Here is a 20594-nt window from a genome sequence, read left to right as displayed (position 1 = left end):
ACCTTATAGTTAATGATTAACAATTGTTACTCTTACAATCACCCACCTTTCATCATTATGACTTTGTTGTATCTGTTATATTTGAACTTTGGAATTAAATATTTTTAAGCATATTAACTGAAGAACAGTAAATATAATTTAGAAATATAAAAGCAATCTGCTTGATGCAGGCCTATAAAACACAAAATGTTTCCCAAATATTTCATATGACATAATTATGCAAACATTATGTTTTAAAAGTTGTGTGGATTTATAGAGATACACTGAATATATCTTAAGTAACATGCTTTGTCCAATTATTTTACAAAATTATTTCTCAAAATTAATTTATATGACAATTGCTTGGTTGTCATGTAACTGAAAATTAGTTCTACTGATTATTCTCACAAAAATATAATGTGATTCAATGATACATTTTACTTTCATAAGGTTTTATTTATTTGTATTCCGCCTTTATTGTTTTTACAAGTTATTCAAAGGCAGTTAACTTATCCATCATACCTTCCTCCTCCCATTTTCCCCGAAACAGTAATTCTTTGAGGTGATTTGGGTTGAAGAGAGAGTGACTGGCCGACCAGGCTAGCTTTCCTGGCTAAGGTGGGACTAGAACTCATGATCTTCTACTTTCTAGTCTTAATCACTAGATCAAACCAGCTATCTTAATTTGTATGGAATATATTTTCTGGTCACATTCCTCCCTCTAATGAAATAAGTAAGTTGCATGGACAAAATCATCACTGCATGCAGTTGTTATATATTGCTTCATTTTAAAAGGGCAAGGATATATTCTTTCTTGTTTCTTGTTGCTGTCCATCACTAGTAAGCAGTATTTAGTTAGGGGCTCCCAGTTTTGCATTATTCTGTATAATTAACCATTGCTAAAGCTAATAGGAGTTGCTTCACAATATCTGAAGGGCACCATGTCCCTGTTCTACATAATTGTCATGTTTCTAATATGCAACACAATAAGAGTGTGTATGTGCATCATATAAATTAGGACAATGAAAATATTGAAATCTGGATGTACTCACTACTACAATCAGAAGGATACAGTATAATGAGCAAGGCGGGGTTTTTTTTGTAAAATAATACTTTTGTACATCAATTTGATAGAATGATTGCTGATTCTGCGTACTAACTTCTAGGAAAAGGTAGATATAACCTAGGTTTATGTATTCCTGACAAGCAAGGAAAACTCATCTTTAGCCTCATTTTTATAGACCAGAAAACATAGGTTCACAGTTGCCATCTATTCATAGATCAGATGTTCAGAATTTTGTACTCTAATTATATTTCTATGAATATTAGAATATGTCTTTAATCAGTAACAGGCCACCATTCCCGGCACCACCGGAACGGGGCCAAAAACGTGCGTGCGGCACAGGATTTAGCTTCTGTGCATGCGCAGAAGCCGAATCTCGCACAAGGACATGCAATTTCCAGCATTTTTTGCTTATGTGAATGCACAGAATCTGAAGGGCACCATGTCCCACTGCTAGTCCTGCTGCAAGCAGCGACTCTGCTGTGAGCGGCCTGAGTGCTCCGCCAGCCGCCTGCTCTGCCGCGAGTGGCCCAAGTGCTCCCTGCCTGCCATCTGCCTTACCTTTCTGTACCGTGCTTGCGCAACAGCTTTCTCACCGCGCCGACAAGATGGCATACGGCAGGGGGAGGAGGCCAGCGATCCCGAGCTCCAGCCGCACAGCCTGTTCTGTTCTTTTCCATGCCGCAGGCATGGCAATGGCACCCCAAGTGAGTCGTAGACTTCGGGAGCACAGCGCTGCTGCTCCCAAAGGCCGCGACTCACTTGGAGCACCATCACTGCACCAAGAGATGCCTGCAGTGTAGGAGAGCAGAAAGCAGGTTATGTTGCTGGAGCTCAGGCACACCGCTGTTGCTGCTGGCCCCAGCTGCCGCTCTAGGTGCTGCAGCGAGATATGGCTGCTGTGCATGTGCAGCAGCCGAAATCTCACACGAATGTCTTTCTGGCAGCAAGATTTGGGCAAAATCCCCCAGTAATTTTTACCAGAATTGTGCCAGTTGCATGCATATAGCGCATGCATGCCCGGCGGCAATGAAACTAGACTATGCACTCCATTTCTGCCACCGGAACTGCGTTTTCCACCAGGCCAGGCCCATCCCTGGTCTTAGTGTTTGTAAAACATTATTCAGAAACATTAAGCATGATGGCAGTATTTTAAAAATTATTGTAAAATGGATTAAGAAATAAAATTTGATTTATTTAGTTATGGATATAATTTATGCATATTGGGCTTTGGATGTAAAATTATGTTATTTCAAAGATCCATTTGTTTTCAATTTTCCATTTTGATAATGGCTCATATTGTGTAGCAAATATTCTTTATCTTTATTTTTCTATATAAGCCTCATAAACCTCAATTTTCCAATTAACATATTCTTCATATATCAATTCAATTCAATCTTTATTGTTATTGCACAACATGTGTTCAGTGAGAGTGGCTGAGCTTGTGTACCCCCCAAATCATACAAACAACACAATCTTCTATACATATATGTGCATAACATTACATTATAATATATTGCACCAATATGAATATGTTGTGCCAGCCCTACAAGTCTTATCATACTACATACATATGATGTTATGTTGCATTCTGGAGTCTGACAGCCCATGGATAAAAGCTGTTCTTTAGCTGTTCGTACGATTGGCTATGCTTCTATGAGGGTCGCCCAGAAAGTAATGCACCACTTTTTTTTCTTAGCCTACAGTAATAGTATGAATGTGAAACTTTAGATATACATTATTTCAATTGTCAGTAGTATGTGTGTAAATTTTGCATTTCTTCAGACAGATAGTGTAGCTGCAGCAGTATTTCAAAATGGCGTCTGTAAGTGATGTACGTTACAAGTAGCATGTCATCACTGAATTTCTCGCTGCAGAGAAAGAAGCTGTTGGGAACATTCATAAATGATTGTGTACAGTTTATGGAGAATTTGCAGTTGACAGAAGTATGGTTAGTCGCTGGGCACAGAGAGTGAGGGCATTAGAAGATGGGTCGGCAGAGCTCCAAGATTTGCAGCGTTTATGGCAGCCAGCCACAACTTTCACACCTGAGAAGACGCAGCTTGCTGATGTGCTCATTTGCAAGGACCAACGCATAACGACTCAGCAGTTGGCGCTGAAGCTGTCAATCAGCAAAGGAAGGGTGGATGCAATCATCCGTGCTCTTGATTACCCAAAAATGTATGCACGATGGGTCCAGCAGTCATGTGGGTTGCTCGCTGTCCAATCCACATAGGACAGAGCCTGTCTTTAAAAAGATTGCTGGATCCGCCCCTTCCCCAGAATTTGCTCAGTCCTCCTACCAGCAGGAAGCGTGACTCAGCTCCTCTCCAAACACCTTCCCTTTTTCTTCTTCTCACCTAAAACCAACAGAAAGGATAAGTAATTCGTTCCTTCTTATCGGCAATTGGCTCAGCTCCGAGCGGAGAAGCCGCAACAAGGCTTTTAGTTAATTGCACAATTGCTTGCCTCATCGCTACAGCCGGCCGAGTTTATCTATTGTTAAATCTGCCGGGCTGGAAGGTTTTTTATTACTAATTGGCTTCTGTTACCTCCTGCAGAGTGGGATGCTTTTACAAGGGCGCTTGTTTCTGTCCCCTGGACTTAGTCTGACTCTTATTGAGTTTCCTTGGCGCGAAGGCCCTCAGCGTCCAGTGATTCCGGCACCATAGGGCTGCCCATGCACAGGCCATTTTGTGCTTTACAGTCCACCGTGTGGCCCTGAGTAGGCTGCGAGAGTCTCGGGCTTTTACTCCTGTGCTAGGCCTCAACCAGTGTGCCTTGGTTGCTTAGTCAGTGAGGCCTAGCCCTTCTGGACTCAATGGCATGAACTCTGGATTGATCCAGATTGTCTTTGAGTGGCAGACGCTCCTGGGCCTAGGAGCTTGGGCCCCCTTCCTCTTGGGAATTATTGGTTCAGCTTATTGCTTCTCCCAAATTTTGGCTCTAGGTCTTGTCCCCGTAATTTGTTCAGGCTATGGTTTCTTCTAATCCCAAGAGAGGCACTTCTAGAAATACTCAGGACCTTAGGCCTACTGGTGATGAAATTGAAATCATGCCTCAGGCCTCGTCCTCCTCCCTTGCAGCTTCCCCAGTGGCCAGGCCTACCAGAGCTGAAAAGGGAAGGGATAAAGCACTCCAAAAATCCATGAAAAATCAGCTAAATGATTAAGAGTGCAGGCCCAAGTACATGTTAGCTCACCTGAACCCCCAGATCCCCTTGATCTGCCTCCCTCAGTTGTACCTGTCTTGTCTCTGGATGAGCCAAACCTAAATAGACCCCAACCTAATTTATGGGGCTTAGGTCTAGAGGTACCAGACCATTTGAATCAAGGTCCCTTAGAGCTTGAACCTTCCAGGGCCCGCAGGTTTTCCTCTGATTTACCTACTTCTATTACTAACCTTTCTCCTGAGCTGCAATCTATGTTTTCTGCCTTATCTCAAGCCATTGATGCCAAATTCAAGACCATCAATGTGCATTTCCATCCTCGTAGTCACTCTTGTTTCAGACCCATAACTTCCTTCTCAACCTACAGTGTCCCACAAGAACCAGACTCTGAATCCTCTGAGGAGAAGAACGTGGATGATGAAGATCCTGAAAACAGGGATGACCCCTTCCAAGGCCTGTCTGAGGATGAAGAATCTCAAATCAAGACAACCCCCCATCCTCTACTATTTTTCCCTTTCAGTTGTTTAAGATTCTACTGCTCAAAGCTAGGTCAGCCACAGGCCTCTCGGGTCAGGACAAACCTGCACCGACCTCTGTAGCTCCACAAGAAGAAAATCTCCCTTTCTTCATGGAGGACAGGAAGATACTGAGGTCATCCCCATGCCTAAACTATTCAAAGATGCTTTGTTGAAACAGTGCGATAACCCAACCATGGATTCTAATCCCTCCTCCAAATATAAGAAACTGTACAAAGTCTCACCTTCTTATGAGGATCTTCTTATTTGCCCAAAGGCAGACGAGCCGGTCAAGACCCTGCATTCTACAGCAGCCATGCCTGGCGAGGCAGAAGAAGTCTTAAAGCTGGAAGACAAGCGTCTGGAGCAAATACTGAAGAAATGTTTCCTGGCTGACACCTGGGCCATTAAATGCGCAACGTCAGCATCCTTCTTTACTAGACCCATGCTTCTGTGGTTACAGCAACTTCAACCTCCCGCTGACTTGAGGGGCCAGCAAAACCCCAACAAGGTCTTTGCAGCGGCCCAGTATGTTGCGGACACCACCCTGCAATCCTCTAGATTTGCAGCAAAATCGGTGGCTGCCTCAACAGTTGCCAGGAGGCTTCTCTGGCTCCGTCCCTGGCAAGTGGGAATGAGACAGAAGTGGCAGCTCTACTTGGGTCCCCTAAATTGTAAGCTATTATTTGGTGATTTACTTGATCCTCTACTTACAGAAACCTCTGATAAGAAGAAAATCCTGGGTCCTACTACCAAGAAGGCTACTAAAATGCTTCAGTCCTTTCGGCAGTCCAATCGCCAACAAGATCAGGGGTTCGTGTTTTGAAGGAACTCAGGTCAGTATAATTCCCGCTTTCGTTCCCCATCAGATAGGACCCCCAGGGACAGATGGTCTCGATATCAGACAATCTTTCCTCGAGGGTCTCAAAAAGGTCCAGGTGGTAATGACCACTCTATCCCCATTGGGGGGCGCCTGGCCTGGTTCGCTTCCAGCTGATGTCATACTTGTAAGGACCCCTGGGTTATTTCCACAGTTGAATGGGGGCTCCAATTTGAGTTCATTCCCCCCCCCCCATCATTTAATATATTGCCCTTCTCCTAGATCCACTTCCTCCCGTCTCTGCATGGAGGAAGCGATCCAACATCTGCTTACTATCAGGGCAATCCAGCCAGTTCCATCCTCTCAGAGGACCTGGCTTCTACTCCATCCTCTTCATGGTCCTTAAGACCTCCAGAGGATGGAGAGCCACTTTGGATCTTAAAAGATTAGACCAGTGCATTAAATACAGAAAATTCAGGATGCATTCCTTATCTTCTATCCTGGCTTCTATTCACCCGGGGGACTTCATGTCTTCCTTAGACCTTACGGAGGCTTATCTCCATATTCCCATTTTAAAGGGCCACAGGCAATTTCTTCACTTTGCCTTTCAGGGCAAACACTACCAGTACAGGGCCATGCCTTTCGGCCTGTCCTCAGCACCTTGAGTCTTTACTAACCTCTTGGGTGCCTTGGCAGCTCATATCTGGGCTACCCCATCCATATTTTGTGTTATTTAGATGACATTTTAGTTCACAATCCCTCCAAAGAAGGCACCCGTACAGATCTTCAGTTATCCATGTCTATCCTACAGGAGCATGGTTTCTCCATCAATATAAAAAAAAAGTCAGCTTCATCCTTCTACTTCCCTTCAGCACCTGGGGGCATCATAGATTCCTGCTTATCTCAACTTTTCCTTTCTACTGAGAGGAAGATCAGCATCAAAGAGCTTATTTCTCAAATTAGTTCCCAAAGAAAGGTATCCATCGCCTCCCTGTCTTCCCTACTGGGAAAGATGGTGTCCTGTATTGGCATCGTTCCCTGGGCACGTCTTCACGCCAGGGAACTCCAATGGTTCTTGTTCTCATTGCAGAGGTCAGGAATCAGCAACTCAGCGTGCTCCATTCTCATTCCTCCTGTCGTCCTGAGATCCCTCTCATGGTGGACCTCCTCCGCCCTGGACAAAGGATCTCTATTCAGGATTCCAAACCAGTTTACTATCACCACAGATGCCAGTCTGCTGGGCTGGGGAGTCCATGCTCTGGACCTGATAGCCCAAGGCACATGGCCTACGGAGAAGTCAACCAAGCCAATCAATTGGCTGGAACTGAGAGCAGTGTCGCTAGCCCTCAAGAATTTCAAACCACAGATTCTCAACTGACATGTCCTGATCCTAATGGACAATATGGTGATGAAGAGCCACATCTGCAGACAAGGAGGCACCCAGTCCAAGGCCCTGATGCAGCAACCACTGAAACTGGAAAGACATCTGCAGTCTCTGTCGGCTGACCACATATCGGGAATCCTCAATGTGCAGGTGGACTGGCTCTCCCACTCAACTCTGGATTCAGGAGAGTGGAGTCTCCATCCAGATCTATTTCAGCAGACCTGCCACAAATTTGGTCACGTGTCACTAGACCTATTCACGACCGCAACCAATGCTAAGCTCCCTCCATTCTATTCCAGATTCCCATCTCCTGGAGCAGAAGCAACCAAAGCACTCAGAACTCCTTGGCCTCCAGATCTACTATATGCCTTTCCACCAATTCCAGTTTTGCCAGACGTAATCCACAAGATTCTCCTTGAGCAGGCCCAGATGATAGTGATAGCCCCTCACTGGCCTTGCCGGCCCTGGTTTGCAGACCTCCAGCGGCTATCCGTCCATGCCCCCTGGCGACTCCCCATTTCAGGTGACATGTTGCAGCAGGGGGTCTCTCACTATCCAGACCCGGATTGGTTCCACCTCACCGCTTGGCTGTTATCTGGTGTGACCTAGACTTTCGAGGTTATGACCCAGACGCCGTAGAAGTGATCCTAAAATCTAGAAGAATATCTACCAACAAGATTATGACATACCTGGTCTAAATTCCACCAGTGGTGTACACAGGAAGGCCTCTCTCCCTTGTGTATTCCCATCCACAGGATTGTGTCCTTCCTCATGAAAGACTTTCATCTAGGTCTCTCATCCATCACTATCCGGCAGCACCTAGCAGCCTTATCCTCAGTCTTGGCAGGACCCTGAAGACAACCGCTACGTAGTTTCCCTGAAATACAAGAGCTGTTAAGAGGCATCTCAAACCTCAGGCCTCCCACTGTCCATAGATATCCATCCTGGGACTTACCTTGAGTACTGCACTCAGTACTCAAGGTAAGTCTCCTACTCAGGCACCATACGAACCACTAAGTTCTGCTTCCTTCAGACAGTTGTCCTACAAGGTAGAATTTCTGGTGGCAATCACCTCCACCAGATGCATTTCTGAGCTAGCAGGTCTTTCCATTCGCCCGGACTTATGCTAGTTCCATCTGGACAAAGTAGTCCTTCGATTGGACCCCACCTTTCTACCAAAGGTCAGCTCCATGTTCCACAGATCTCAGGACATTGTATTGCCTTCCGTTTGCTCCAACCAAAACCACCATCTCTCCGTCAGATGGCACACTTTGGATCTCAATAGAGCTCAGCGGATTCATATCCAATGAACCAGGACCTTTTATAGGTCAGAAGCCTTATTCGTAGCCTTCCACCCCAGATCCCTGGGGACCAAGATCTCGTCCACTGTATTAGGCCATTGGATCCGAGGGACAATATCCAAAGCTTATGAGTCAGCATCCCTCAATGTACCACGAGGCATCATGGCACACTCTACAAGAAGTGCAGCTACAACAGCAGCTTGGGCAACTCAAGCCCCCTTGGAAGAAGTCTGCAAGGCGGCCACTTGGGCCTCTCCCAACTCATTCATAAGGCACTATAAAATTGACTCTTACGCTTCAGCAGATGCTGCCTTCGGCAGAAGAGTCCTCCAATCCGTTATCTCTCCTGATAGCCAACTAATCCCTCCCTAAGGACACATCTATTGGGTATGTTTGCCCAGGTTCGCCTGGTGCACCAGTTGCTGCCCTATCTGGACCGGGACTCACTGCTCACAGTCACTCATGCCTTCATCACCTCGAGATTTGACTACTGTAATGCTCTCTACATGGGGCTACCTTTGAAAAGTGTTTGGAAACTTCAGATCGTGCAGAATGCAGCTGTGAGAGCAATCATGGGCTTCCCCAGGTATGCCCATGTCACACCAACACTCCGCAGTCTGCATTGGTTGCCGATCAATTTCCGGTCACAATTCAAACTGTTGGTTATGACCTATAAAGACCTTCATGGCATTGGACCAGAATATCTCTGGGACCGCCTTCTGCCGCATGAATCCCAGCAACCGATTAGGTCCCACAGAGTTGGCTTTCTCCGGGTCCCGTCGATTAAACAATGTTGTTTGCCGGGTCCCAGGGGAAGAGCCTTCTCTGTGGTGGCACCGACTCTCTGGAATCAGCTCCCCCGGAGATTAGAACTGCTCCCACCCTCCTTGCCTTCCATAAACTCCTTAAAACCCACCCTTGCCGCCAGGCATGGGGGAATTGAGATATCTCCCCCGGGCCTATACAATTTATGTATGGTATGTTTGTATGTATGTCTGCTTAATAATGGGGTTTTTAAATGTTTTTAAATTATTAGATTTGTTATGAATTGTTCTATTGCTGTTCTGAGCCGCCCTGAGTCTACAGAGAGGGGCGGCATACAAATCTAATAAATAAAATATATAAATAAATAAACAAACAAACAAATAAATATCCCACGTGACTGCTGGACCCTCTCTTTCAGTACGGAGAATAGGCATTGATTGCTTACTTGAATGCCTTTTCTCGTACACTGAGCAGGTACAGCAGTCACTTCCCTCCCTATGTACTACTGACTATGGTTGTGCCTTTTTTCTTCCTTATTTATGAGAGTAGAGCACTATTTGAGCCACCACTTTTCAAGCCTAAGTCTACGGATTCTCAAATTCTGGAGAAGGGCGGATCCAGCAATCTTTTTAAAGACAGGCTCGGTCCTATGTGGATTGGACAGCAAGCAACCCACATGACTGCTGTACCCACTCCGCGTACGAGAACAGGCGTTCAGGTAAGCAATCAATGCCTATTTTATGGTGGACTACAAATCACTCAGAAAAAAATATTTCTTCTGAGCTGCTGAAACGTTTTGAAGCTGAGGGGGGAGCGTTTTTGTCCAGAATTGTGACAGATGATGAAACCTGGCTTCACCATTTTGATCCTGAAACAAAACAACAGTTGATGGAATGGCATCATCCTCAATCCCCACAGAAGAAAAAATTCAAAGCAACTGCTTCAGCCAGTAAGATCATGATCAGTGTGTTTTGGGACTGTGAGGGTGTCATACTCATTGATGTGATGCCAAGAGGCAGCACCATTAATTCTGAAGCTTATGTGAAGATATTAACCAAACTCAAGAAGCGCTTCCAGCGACTTCAGCACCATAACAACCCAGGTGAAGGTTTGATTCAACATGATAATGCTCAGCCTCACACAAATTTGAGGACTTCGGAACACATCACTAAAAGGTTTGGACAGTGTTACCCCATCTACACCTACAGCCCTGACCTAGTTCCCTCAGACTTTCACTTGTTTGGGCCATTAAAAGATGCCATTCGCGGAAGACATTTTGAAGATGACAAAGAGGTGATTCGCACAGTGCCAAAATGGCTTTGTGACCAGAACAAGGCGTGGTACTGACGGCATAGATGCCCTTGTGTCTTGCTGGAGTAAGGCTATAGAACGGGATGAAGATTACGTGGAAAAATAGGGAGTGTAGAAGAAACATCATTGTTTTTTGTGTGTAAGTTTCACTGTGTTCAATAAATAACTGTTGAAGAAAGAAAATGTGGTGCATTACTTTCTGGCCGACCCTTGTATATCTCCTACTCAGTTATAGGACAGTAAAGAAGTGCTGACCAGGGTGTGAGTCGTCCCTGAGGATTCTCCGTACTGAAGGAGCGGGTCCAGCAGTCACATGGGTTGCTCATGTCCAATCCGGTGGAACTGAGCCTAGTGTTAAAAAAGCTTGCTGGATCCGCCCCTTCCCCAGAATTCGCTCAGTTCGCATATCCTGCGGTTGTATTGTGATAGCTCGTTCAACATTCTAACACCTTCCCTTCGATCTTTCCTTCAAAGTAGTAAGAATTGTTTATCCTTATTTGTTTACTTGCACTAATAGCGCCAGCCGTTTGTGGCTCGGCTTTTTTCCTTGGGAGAAGTTGCGGTTTCGTTTCCCCCGGCTGTTTTGCCGTTTACGATCCCCGCTGCCGCTTGTGGATTCCTTTAATCCTTTGGCCTGGAGGTCTTGGTGCAAGTATTGCTTCATTGATTTATTACAGTATTATTGTTAAAGGGCTTAAGAAATACCTCCTGCGGAGTGAGACGCTTCTTTCTAGTCTCCTGGACTTAGTCGATCGCTTCCCCTTTAAGAGTTCTATTACGGAGCGATTTTTCGGCGCGAAGGCCTTCGCGCCCTTTTTAAATTTAGGCCTCTCGTGTTGGCCTTCTGCCAGCCGCGTAGGCCTCAGTCCACCGCTTGGATCCCGGAGTGGGCTTTGGGACGCTCAGGCTTAATTCTCCACCGGCTAAGCCTCCAACCAGAGTGCCTTGGTTACTTTAATTTAAGTTTAGGGAGGCTGGCCACGCTGTATTTGGGGACACGAACTCTGGGTTTGCCCAGATTGCCCTCAAGTCTCAGCAGCTCCGAGGCCTCGGAGCAGGATCCATTCCTCTTGGGAAGTCTTTGAAATCTTCTCCCTAATTATTCAGTTATTTGGCTCAGCCTTGTCTTCTGTTAATTGTCAGACTATGGCTACTTTTCCCAAGAGAGGCACCACTCAAGGTCCCAGAGAGGCCAGGCCTACAGGCGATGAGATTACCAGTATCCCCCAGGCCTCGACCTCCTCTTCTTCAGGGGCCCGCCCCTCGACCAAGGTCACCAGGGCTGAGAAGAGAAGGGACCTAGCCCTACAAAAAATCCATGACAAATCAGCAAAGCGTTTGAAAGTACAGGCCCAAGTACTCAGTAGTCATGACCCCCCAGAGGCTTCTAATCTGCCTTCTTCTGGGGTCACTGTGTTATCTCTGGATGAGCCAAACCTAGACAGACCCCAACCTAACCTATGGGGAATAGGTCCAGAGGAACCAGATATTATTGAAGATTCCCCCCAGCCAGGATCCTCCCAGGCCTTCAGGGATTCTTCTGCCATTCCTGCTGATATTTCTAGTTTACCTCCTGAATTCCAATCTATATTTTCAGTGTTATCCAAGGCCATTGATGCTAAACTCTCTACCATCAATGCGCTTCCCTTACCTCCTCCACCTCCTCGTCCCTCCCGCCCCTTGGGTTCTTCCCCAGCGGTTAGAGCTCCTATTCAGGATGAATCAGATTCCTCTCAGGACGAATATGAGGACATGGAGGAGGATGAGGACCCTTTTCAAGGCCTCTCAGATGATGAGGAATCCCAAATAAAGGTTCCTTCTCCAATTACTATTTTCCCTTCTCAATTGTTCAAATCTCTCCTCCCCAAAGCTAGAATTTCTACGGGATTGGCGGCCCAGGAGAAACAGGCCTCCACATCCACTGATCCCCCGGAGGAGAATTTACCTTACTTCACAGAGGAACAGGAGGATAACGAAGTAATTCCTATGCCTAAATTGTTTAAAGATGCCTTACTTAAGCAGTGGGATTTCCCAGCCTCTGGCCTTAATCCCTCAACCAAGGACAAAAAGTTGTACAAACTCTCCTCTTCCTATGAGGAGCTCCTGTCCTTTCCTAAACCGGATGAACCTGTCAAGATCCTTCACTCGGCGGCTGCTGTGCCAGGCGAAGCAGAGGAAGTCCTCCGCCCAGAGGACAAGCGGATTGAACAAATGCTCAAAAGAGGATTCACCGCAGATTCCTGGGCCATTAAAAGTTCTGCAGCGGCTTCCTTTTTCTCCAGAGCCATGCTTCTGTGGCTTCGCCAACTTCAACAGCATATTCCTCCCGATGACTTGAGAGGTCAACAAGACTTCAACAAGGTCTTTGCAGCTGCTCAGTACGTGGCTGATGCCACTTTACAATCTACTAGATTTTCTGCTAAGTCTATTGCAGCTTCTACAACGGCAAGAAGACTCCTATGGCTTCGCCCTTGGCAAGCAGGAGTACGTCAGAAGTGGCAGTTATCTCTGGGACCCTTAAAGCGCGACCTTCTCTTCGGGGATCTTCTGGATCCACTCCTCACGGAAACCACAGACAAGAAGAAAGTATTGGGTCCAACCACCAAAAAGGCTACCAAAACGCAGTCCTTTCGTCGCCCAGGGCGTCAGCAAGATCAAGCGGCTTCCTATCAGAGATCTCCAGGTCAGTATTCCCCCCGCTTTCGTTCCCAAGGTAGGAACTCCAGGGGCAGAGGTTTTCGCTTCCAAAGGGGAGCGTCCTCTAACAGGGCTTCAAAAAAACCTAGGTGGTAGTTTTTCCTCGATTCCCATAGGGGGTCGCCTAGCCCATTTCGCCTCTAATTGGCGTCTCACCTCCAAGGACCCCTGGGTCATTGACACTGTTCAAACAGGCCTTCTTTTAGAATTTATTTCTCCCCCCCCGAAACGTTTTATTTCCTGTCCTTCTCCCAGGTCCTCCTCAGATTGTAACCGTATGGAGGAGGCCATTTCCCACTTATTGTCCATCAGAGCCATTCAACCGGTTCCTCCCGGTCAGAAGGGTCTAGGTTTTTATTCCATCCTATTTATGGTTCCAAAATCCTCCGGAGGTTGGAGAGCTATTTTGGATTTAAAGAAGCTCAACCTATTCATCAAATATAGGAAGTTTAAGATGCACTCCTTATCATCCATTTTGGCCGCCATTCACCCGGGAGATTTCATGGTCTCTTTAGACCTCACTGAGGCCTACCTCCACATTCCTATAGCCAAATGCCACAGAAAATTTTTACGTTTTTCCTTTCAGGGCAGGCATGTCCAGTATAGGGCGATGCCATTTGGCCTTTCCTCGGCCCCTCGGGTCTTTACAAAGCTCTTGGGGTCCCTGGCGGCCTATATCCGGGCGTCTCCCATTCACATTTTATGTTATCTTGATGATATTTTGATTCATGGGAACTCCCTAGAGAAAGTGAAAACAGACCTTTCTGTAACCATGTCAGTTCTTCAGGACCATGGATTTTCCATCAACTTTGACAAAAGTCATCTCCAACCTTCCACATCCATCTTACACCTGGGATCCGTTATTAATTCAGAATCCTCCCAGGTCTTTCTCTCTCCTGAGAGAAAAATCAGTATAGGGGAGTTAATTTCTTGCATTTTATCTCATCCTTCAGTATCCATAGTAACCCTGTCTTCCCTTTTGGGGAAGATGGTGTCATGCATAGGCATCATTCCCTGGGCTCGCCTTCATGCTAGGGAACTACAGTGGCTCCTATTACCCTTTCAGAGATCGGGGCACAGCAACTCAAGTCGTCGCATTGTCATCCCACCAATTGTTCGCAGATCCTTCAAGTGGTGGAAGTCTCCGGCAATGGACAAAGGATCCCCGTTCAGGTGCCCGGATCAATTTGTCATCACCACAGATGCCAGTCTATCGGGATGGGGCGCCCACGCCCAGGGGATGATAGCCCAGGGCACGTGGTCCCCGGAGGAAGCTTCCAAGCCAATCAATTGGCTAGAGTTAAGAGCCGTTTCCCTGGCTCTGAAGCATTTCTCTCCTCGCATTCCCAACCGGCACGTTCTCATTCTCACCGACAACATTGCCACAAAAAGCCATATCTGCAGACAGGGGGGCACGAGATCCAAGGCCCTCATGAGGGAGGCCCTCAAGTTAGGCCTTTGGGCGGAAAAACATCTTCGGTCGCTCCTAGCCGACCACATCTCGGGGAGCCTCAACGTCCAGGCGGATTGGCTATCTCGAGCAACGATAGACCCAGGAGAGTGGAATCTCCATCAAGACCTGTTCCATCAAATCAGCCTCAGATTCGGCCTACCAGTTCTGGATCTCTTCGCGACCAATGCGAACGCCCAACTCCCTCGCTTTTTTTCCAGATTTCCATCCCCGGGAGCGGAAGCAATCAATGCCCTCCGGAGCCCATGGCCTCCAGGCCTACTTTACGCATTCCCTCCCATTCCAATTCTCCCGGACGTGATTCACAAGGTCCTCACCGAGAGGGCCCGAGTAATCCTAATCGCCCCTCATTGGCCCCGCCGGCCCTGGTTCGCGGATCTCCAACAGCTGTCCGTCCAGGACCCTTGGCGACTCCCCGTTTCGGGGGATATGCTGCGGCAGGGGGCCTCATTCCATCCAGACCCGGAGTGGTTCCACCTCACCGCCTGGCTGTTATCAGGAGAGACTTAGAACTGCGTGGCCACGACTCCGATACAGTGGAGGTCATTTTAAAGGCCAGAAGGGGTTCGACCAATCGAATCTACGATCATACGTGGTCCAAGTTTCACCAGTGGTGTCTACAGGAAGGCCTCTCTCCCCTGTGCATCCCCATACACAGAATCATTTCCTTCCTCATGCAAGGTTTCCATCAGGGACTCTCCACCAGCACCCTCCGGCGTCATCTGGCGGCCATTTCCTCTGTCCTAGCGGGGCCCCGCAGACAGCCTCTCCGCTCCTTTCCAGCAGTTCAGGAATTCCTCAAGGGCATAGCCAACCTCAGACCTTCCAAGGTCCACAGGTATCCATCCTGGGATTTGCCACGGGTTCTCCATTCCCTCACGCAGGCACCATACGAACCCCTAAAATCGGCGTCCCTCAGGTACCTATCCTTTAAAGTAGCATTTCTGGTGGCTATTACCTCTGCCCGACGCATTTCGGAGCTGGCTGCCCTCTCAATCAGGCAGGACCTCTGTCAATTTCATCAGGACAAGGTAGTCTTGCGACTGGACCCCACCTTCTTACCCAAGGTCAGTTCCCTGTTCCACAGAACTCAGGATATTGTCCTACCTTCCTTCTGCCTCCAACGAGACCATCCCTTGGCAATTAGATGGCACACCCTGGATCTCATTAGAGCGCTGAGAATCTATATCCAACGCACAGGACCCTTTCGGAGGTCAGAAGCACTTTTTATAGCCTATCACCCCAGAGTCATGGGTGCCAAAGTGTCTTCAACAGTAATAGGCCGTTGGATCAGAGGGACTATATCTAAGGCCTACGAGTCGGCCTCCCTCTCAGTTCCAAGGAACATCACAGCGCATTCCACCAGGAGCGCAGCCACCTCGGCCGCTTGGGCGACTCAAGCCCCGTTGGAGGAGGTCTGCAAAGCAGCCACTTGGGCCTCGCCAAATTCCTTCATCAGGCACTACAAGATTGACTCTTACGCTTCAGCGGACGCTGCCTTCGGCAGAAGGGTACTCCAATCCGTTATCTCACACGATAGCAATCTAATCCCACCCTAGGGACCATCTATTGGGTATGTCCCATGTGACTGCTGGACCCGCTCCTTCAGTACGGAGAATAGGCGTTGATTGCTTACCTGAACGCCTCTTCTCGTACGGTGAGCGGGTACAGCAGTCACTTCCCGCCCTTGTATGTGTCTTCTTTACCTTCCTATAACCTTTCTTCCTCTAACAATGAGAGTTGAACACTACAGAGCTTCACAGCTGAGCCTAGTCTATGGATTCGCGAATTCTGGGGAAGGGGCGGATCCAGCAAGCTTTTTTAACACTAGGCTCAGTTCCACCGGATTGGACATGAGCAACCCATGTGACTGCTGTACCCGCTCACCGTACGAGAAGAGGCGTTCAGGTAAGCAATCAACGCCTATTTTCCTCACTTTTCTAAGGCAGTGAGTCCTAGCAAGTTCATCTAATGATGTCAGGGGGCAACCCATGATGTTTGTGTCGTGCTCATCATCCTCTGTAAGGTCTTCGTAATATCTAATTTCATATAGAGCCCTCCATTCCTTCATTCGCAACAGAATACCCTACACAACTAGACTTACATTTCTAGGTTTAGAAAGCTTAAAATTATGCCACCTTAAACACGACCTAATCATAGCCCATAAAATCATCTGCTACAATGTCCTTCCTGTCAACGACTACTTCAGCTTCAACCACAACAACACACAAGCACACAACAGATATAAACTTAAAGTAAACTGCTCCAAACTCAACTCCAGGAAATACAACTTTAGTAACCGAGTAGTTAATGCGTGGAACTCACTACCTGACTCTGTAGTATCATCGCCTAACCCCCAAAACTTATCTTTAGATTATCTACTGTTGACCTCCCAATTCCTAAGAGGTCAGTAAGGGACGTGAATAAGTCCACCAGCGTGCCTTCCAACCCCTGTCCTAATGTTTCTCTCTTACGAGTATAATGTACATAAGCATTGTTATATCTTCGTATACTACCAATACGTACTTGACTAAATAAATAAATAAATAAAATATTGAGTTTTCCTATTACAGTGTTCCCTCGATTTTTGCGGGGGATGCGTTCCGAGGCCGCCCACGAAAGTTGAATTTCCGCGAAGTAGAGATGCGGAAGTAAATACACTATTTTTGGCTATGAACAGTATCACAAGCCTTCCCTTAACACTTTAAACCCCTAAATTGCAATTTTCCATTCCCTTAGCAACCATTCAGATTATTACTCACCATGTTTATTTATTAAAGTTTATTAAAAAAAAATATTTATTAAAGGCAGACAAAAGTTTGGCAATGACATATGATGTCATCGGGTGGGAAAAACCGTGGTAAAGGGAAAAAACCCGCAAAGTATTTTTTAATTAATATTTTTGAAAAACCGTGGTAAAGACTTTCCGCGAAGTTCGAACCCGCGAAAATCGAGAGAACACTGTTCTGCAAAATTATAGTCGAAAAACTCTAATTTTGGATCCAGAAGGGCTTGTACCTTTTAAATAAATTATTTTAAAATTATTATTTGCTATTTGTTTCTAGGGTTAAGTGAGCATTATGCTACAATTCTGTTATTTGACAATTTCCTGTTGTATATGAAGAAATCAGTATACTGTTTCCTGATAAGATGTTGATGATGAGCTTCCTTGTGTATTCTATTCTTTTGACTATGGATATACAAACTGATTTGGTAACTATATATTTTACTGCTTACAGGTTTTCAATGCAAACACAGCTGAATTATTGAGTCATCACCAAGTGGAAATCCAGCAGAAATTCCCGAAAGAAGGGTATTGTTATATATTTGAATATTTTGTATTATGTTATTAAATTCTTTGTAAAAAAGCTAATTATGATTTTTTTTTAAACTGATGGAATTGTTTCCATCTATATGACAAATGGTATGGTTTCCTTATTTCCTCCATTTATTATGTTATTGAAATCTACTCTGTCAGCAAAAACTCAAATTCAAATTTTTGAGTATGGTAGAAGTTGCATTTTGGACAACTGAGAAAATTCAACACAGAATATTGTTTTTCTTGGATCTTAGAATTTAAATATGTCCATCATGAATAGAAAGGCAGTTCGTGTGTTCAAATTTTTTATATGAGCTCTTCTCATATAATGAAATTTTTATATAGATTCATTGTATAGAGTTAGGATATTTTTTGTTTCCATTCAAACCTTAACGTTTATATTGCTATAAATGGAATGGCTTTTTAAGATTAACATCATAAGCTGGGTATGGTTGCAGTAGGATACTTCCTAATATCCTTTAGACTTGCACAGTAATTTTAGAGGTTTGGTGGTATTTAGTTTATATCCCCAAGATAACTTTTGTATGGTTTACTAAATAAACAGTACACTTGAACACGCTATTCAATAATTGTGTGTGTGTGTGTGTGTGTGTGTGTGTGTATCACCCATCATAGAAGTGCTACTATGATTAACTTCTATATCAGGTATATAAAACCTGCTATGAGTAATAATTCCAATACATGCCTCAGTGCATAAGATGCTTGAATTTTTATTTAAATCCCAGCAATTTAAACTTTGCATTTTAAACTGGATTCTTAATAATAATATTGTGACAGAAAGGCTACATATTTTAAACATGATTTTATGAGTATCATAGAATAGTAACAAATGACAAAACCGGATGAAATCGCATCCTTTTTGTTTTCACATTCCACAGAAATTCTGTTTCCCTAACAATATGATCTATCCCCAAAATAAGCCCTAGTCAGGTTTTCACATTTGCATCTAATACTAAGTCCTACCCACAAAATAAGCCCTAGTTAAACCTCACCATCTGATTGCTTATGGCTGCAACAGGGCAGGAGGGTGAGCAGCACTGCCATGAGGTGAGGCAAGACAGGTGGTAGGAGCTGCCATATGCATCTTGTAGGTGTGTACCTCAGGGTCCCCACAACCAATGTTCCCTCTAATTTTTTTTGGTGTGAACAGAAAAGTATAATATCTGAGCAGCAAATTTTCATGCCTGGGGGTGGATCAGTTAAAACCCGGTTGTTAAGTGAATCTGGCTTCTCCCGACTCCCCCATTGTCTCTGCTTGTGAAATGGCCACAAAAGGGGGTCACATGTGACCTCAGGACACAGCAACAGTCATAAATATGAAACAGTGGCCATGTTTTGATCACACGATCGTGGGTCTCCTTCAAAGGTCATAACTCGTAACCCTTTCCTCCCTCCCTCCTTCCTTCCTCTCCATTTCTCTTTCTCTCCCTCTCTTTGCCCTTTCTTTCTTTCTTTCTCTCCACTTCTCTCTCTCTCTCTTTTCCCTCTTTCACCCTCTCTCATTCTCTCTGACAGCTTCAAGACTTGTGGACTTCAACTCGCAGAATTCCACCACCAGTCATGCTACCTTAGGAATGGGAGTTAAAGTCCACACGCTTTAATCTTGCCAGGCTTGAAGACCCTTGCACTTCTAACCCCTAACTCAGGGCTCTTCAAACTTGACAGCTTTAAGAATAGTGGACTTCAACTCCCAGAATTCCTCTACCAGGGCCAGGACCGCAACTGTCTGATGCTCCCGAGCTGCTGCCACACACCCTGCCTCACCTGCCCGATGGCAGTCGTTCCTCCCCACTTCTTCTGAGCTTATCGTCCGGGATAAGCTTCCTGGTTTTACAGCCAGCCAAGCAGGATCCACTTCTCTCCTGCACTCCACGCTCCAGGTTTCTTGGATCTCTGGATGAGCTCCACCCCGCGGCTCTGGTTTCAGACGCTGCTACAGGGACCCCCAAGAATATGGCACTGGTGGTGAAATCAAACTGCTCACTTAGGAACGGGACCGCTGCGGAGGCTCCGGGGCAGGGCTCTGTCCCCGAGACTCCTTTCACCCCTCCAGAGGTCGCGGATTGCGGTTGGATCGGGTCCGGACGGTCCGATCCCAGAACAGGGGGCTTCCCTCTGTCCGAGGAGCTATCGCTGAAGCTCCGGAGGCAGCGGTCTGCCCCGCAGCTCTGGAAAAAGGGAGAACCGATCCTCGGCACCCAGAGATGCGGCCATTGCGATCCCCCCACACCAGTGGGAAGCAAAAAAGTGAAAGGAAGAAAGTCAAGATCTCCGAAGTCTAACAGAGTGAAAAAGAATACTAAAAGAAAAGAAGAATCAAGGTAAAATTTCATTGTTCCATGTTAAATACAGAAGATTGAAGTAAAGTGAAAGTTATAAGTGAAAGTTTTCTTAACAAGGCGAAAGAGAAAGTTGGTAGAAAAATTCATATCCTGGAGCCAAACAACGGCCGGATCTATTTTCTCTCTTTCGTTTCTTAAGTTGAATTTGAACTTTTGAACTTTTAAATTTGGAAGAAAGCTGGATATAAAATTTAAATTGGTAAGAAAATATGAAGAGTTATAACTTGGCAAAGCTGAAATAAAGATTGGAATTCCTAAATCTTCAGAATGACATCGAATCCCGGACACTATTTTTGATAGCGGAGGGATTGCGTTTCTTTTGTTCCAACTTCTAATCTTAAAATAAAATAAACCTGCAATCTGCAATTAATTAAACAACTCAATGAATTGACGATTTGGTGACTGATGAACTAAATAATTAAGAAGATTTACACTGT

General features: G+C 45.7%; 1 protein-coding gene across 9 annotated transcripts in view; it reads left to right on the top strand.

Moving 5' to 3' along the window:
* GK (glycerol kinase) overlaps window positions 1-20594 on the top strand; it is a 238951-nt gene that overhangs the window by 52628 nt on the left and 165729 nt on the right. For all 9 annotated transcript variants that reach the window (XM_070750605.1, XM_070750603.1, XM_070750606.1 and 6 more), the window contains one exon: window positions 17715-17788. In XM_070750605.1, coding sequence (XP_070606706.1) covers window positions 17715-17788 — 74 coding nt within the window. The remainder of the gene's footprint in view (window positions 1-17714; window positions 17789-20594) is intronic.

This window comes from Erythrolamprus reginae, chromosome 4 (assembly GCF_031021105.1).
Source record: "Erythrolamprus reginae isolate rEryReg1 chromosome 4, rEryReg1.hap1, whole genome shotgun sequence".
Taxonomy (NCBI): Eukaryota; Metazoa; Chordata; class Lepidosauria; order Squamata; family Dipsadidae; genus Erythrolamprus; species Erythrolamprus reginae.
Note: the sequence above shows the minus strand (reverse complement) of the source record. Positions and strands in the feature narration are given on the sequence as shown.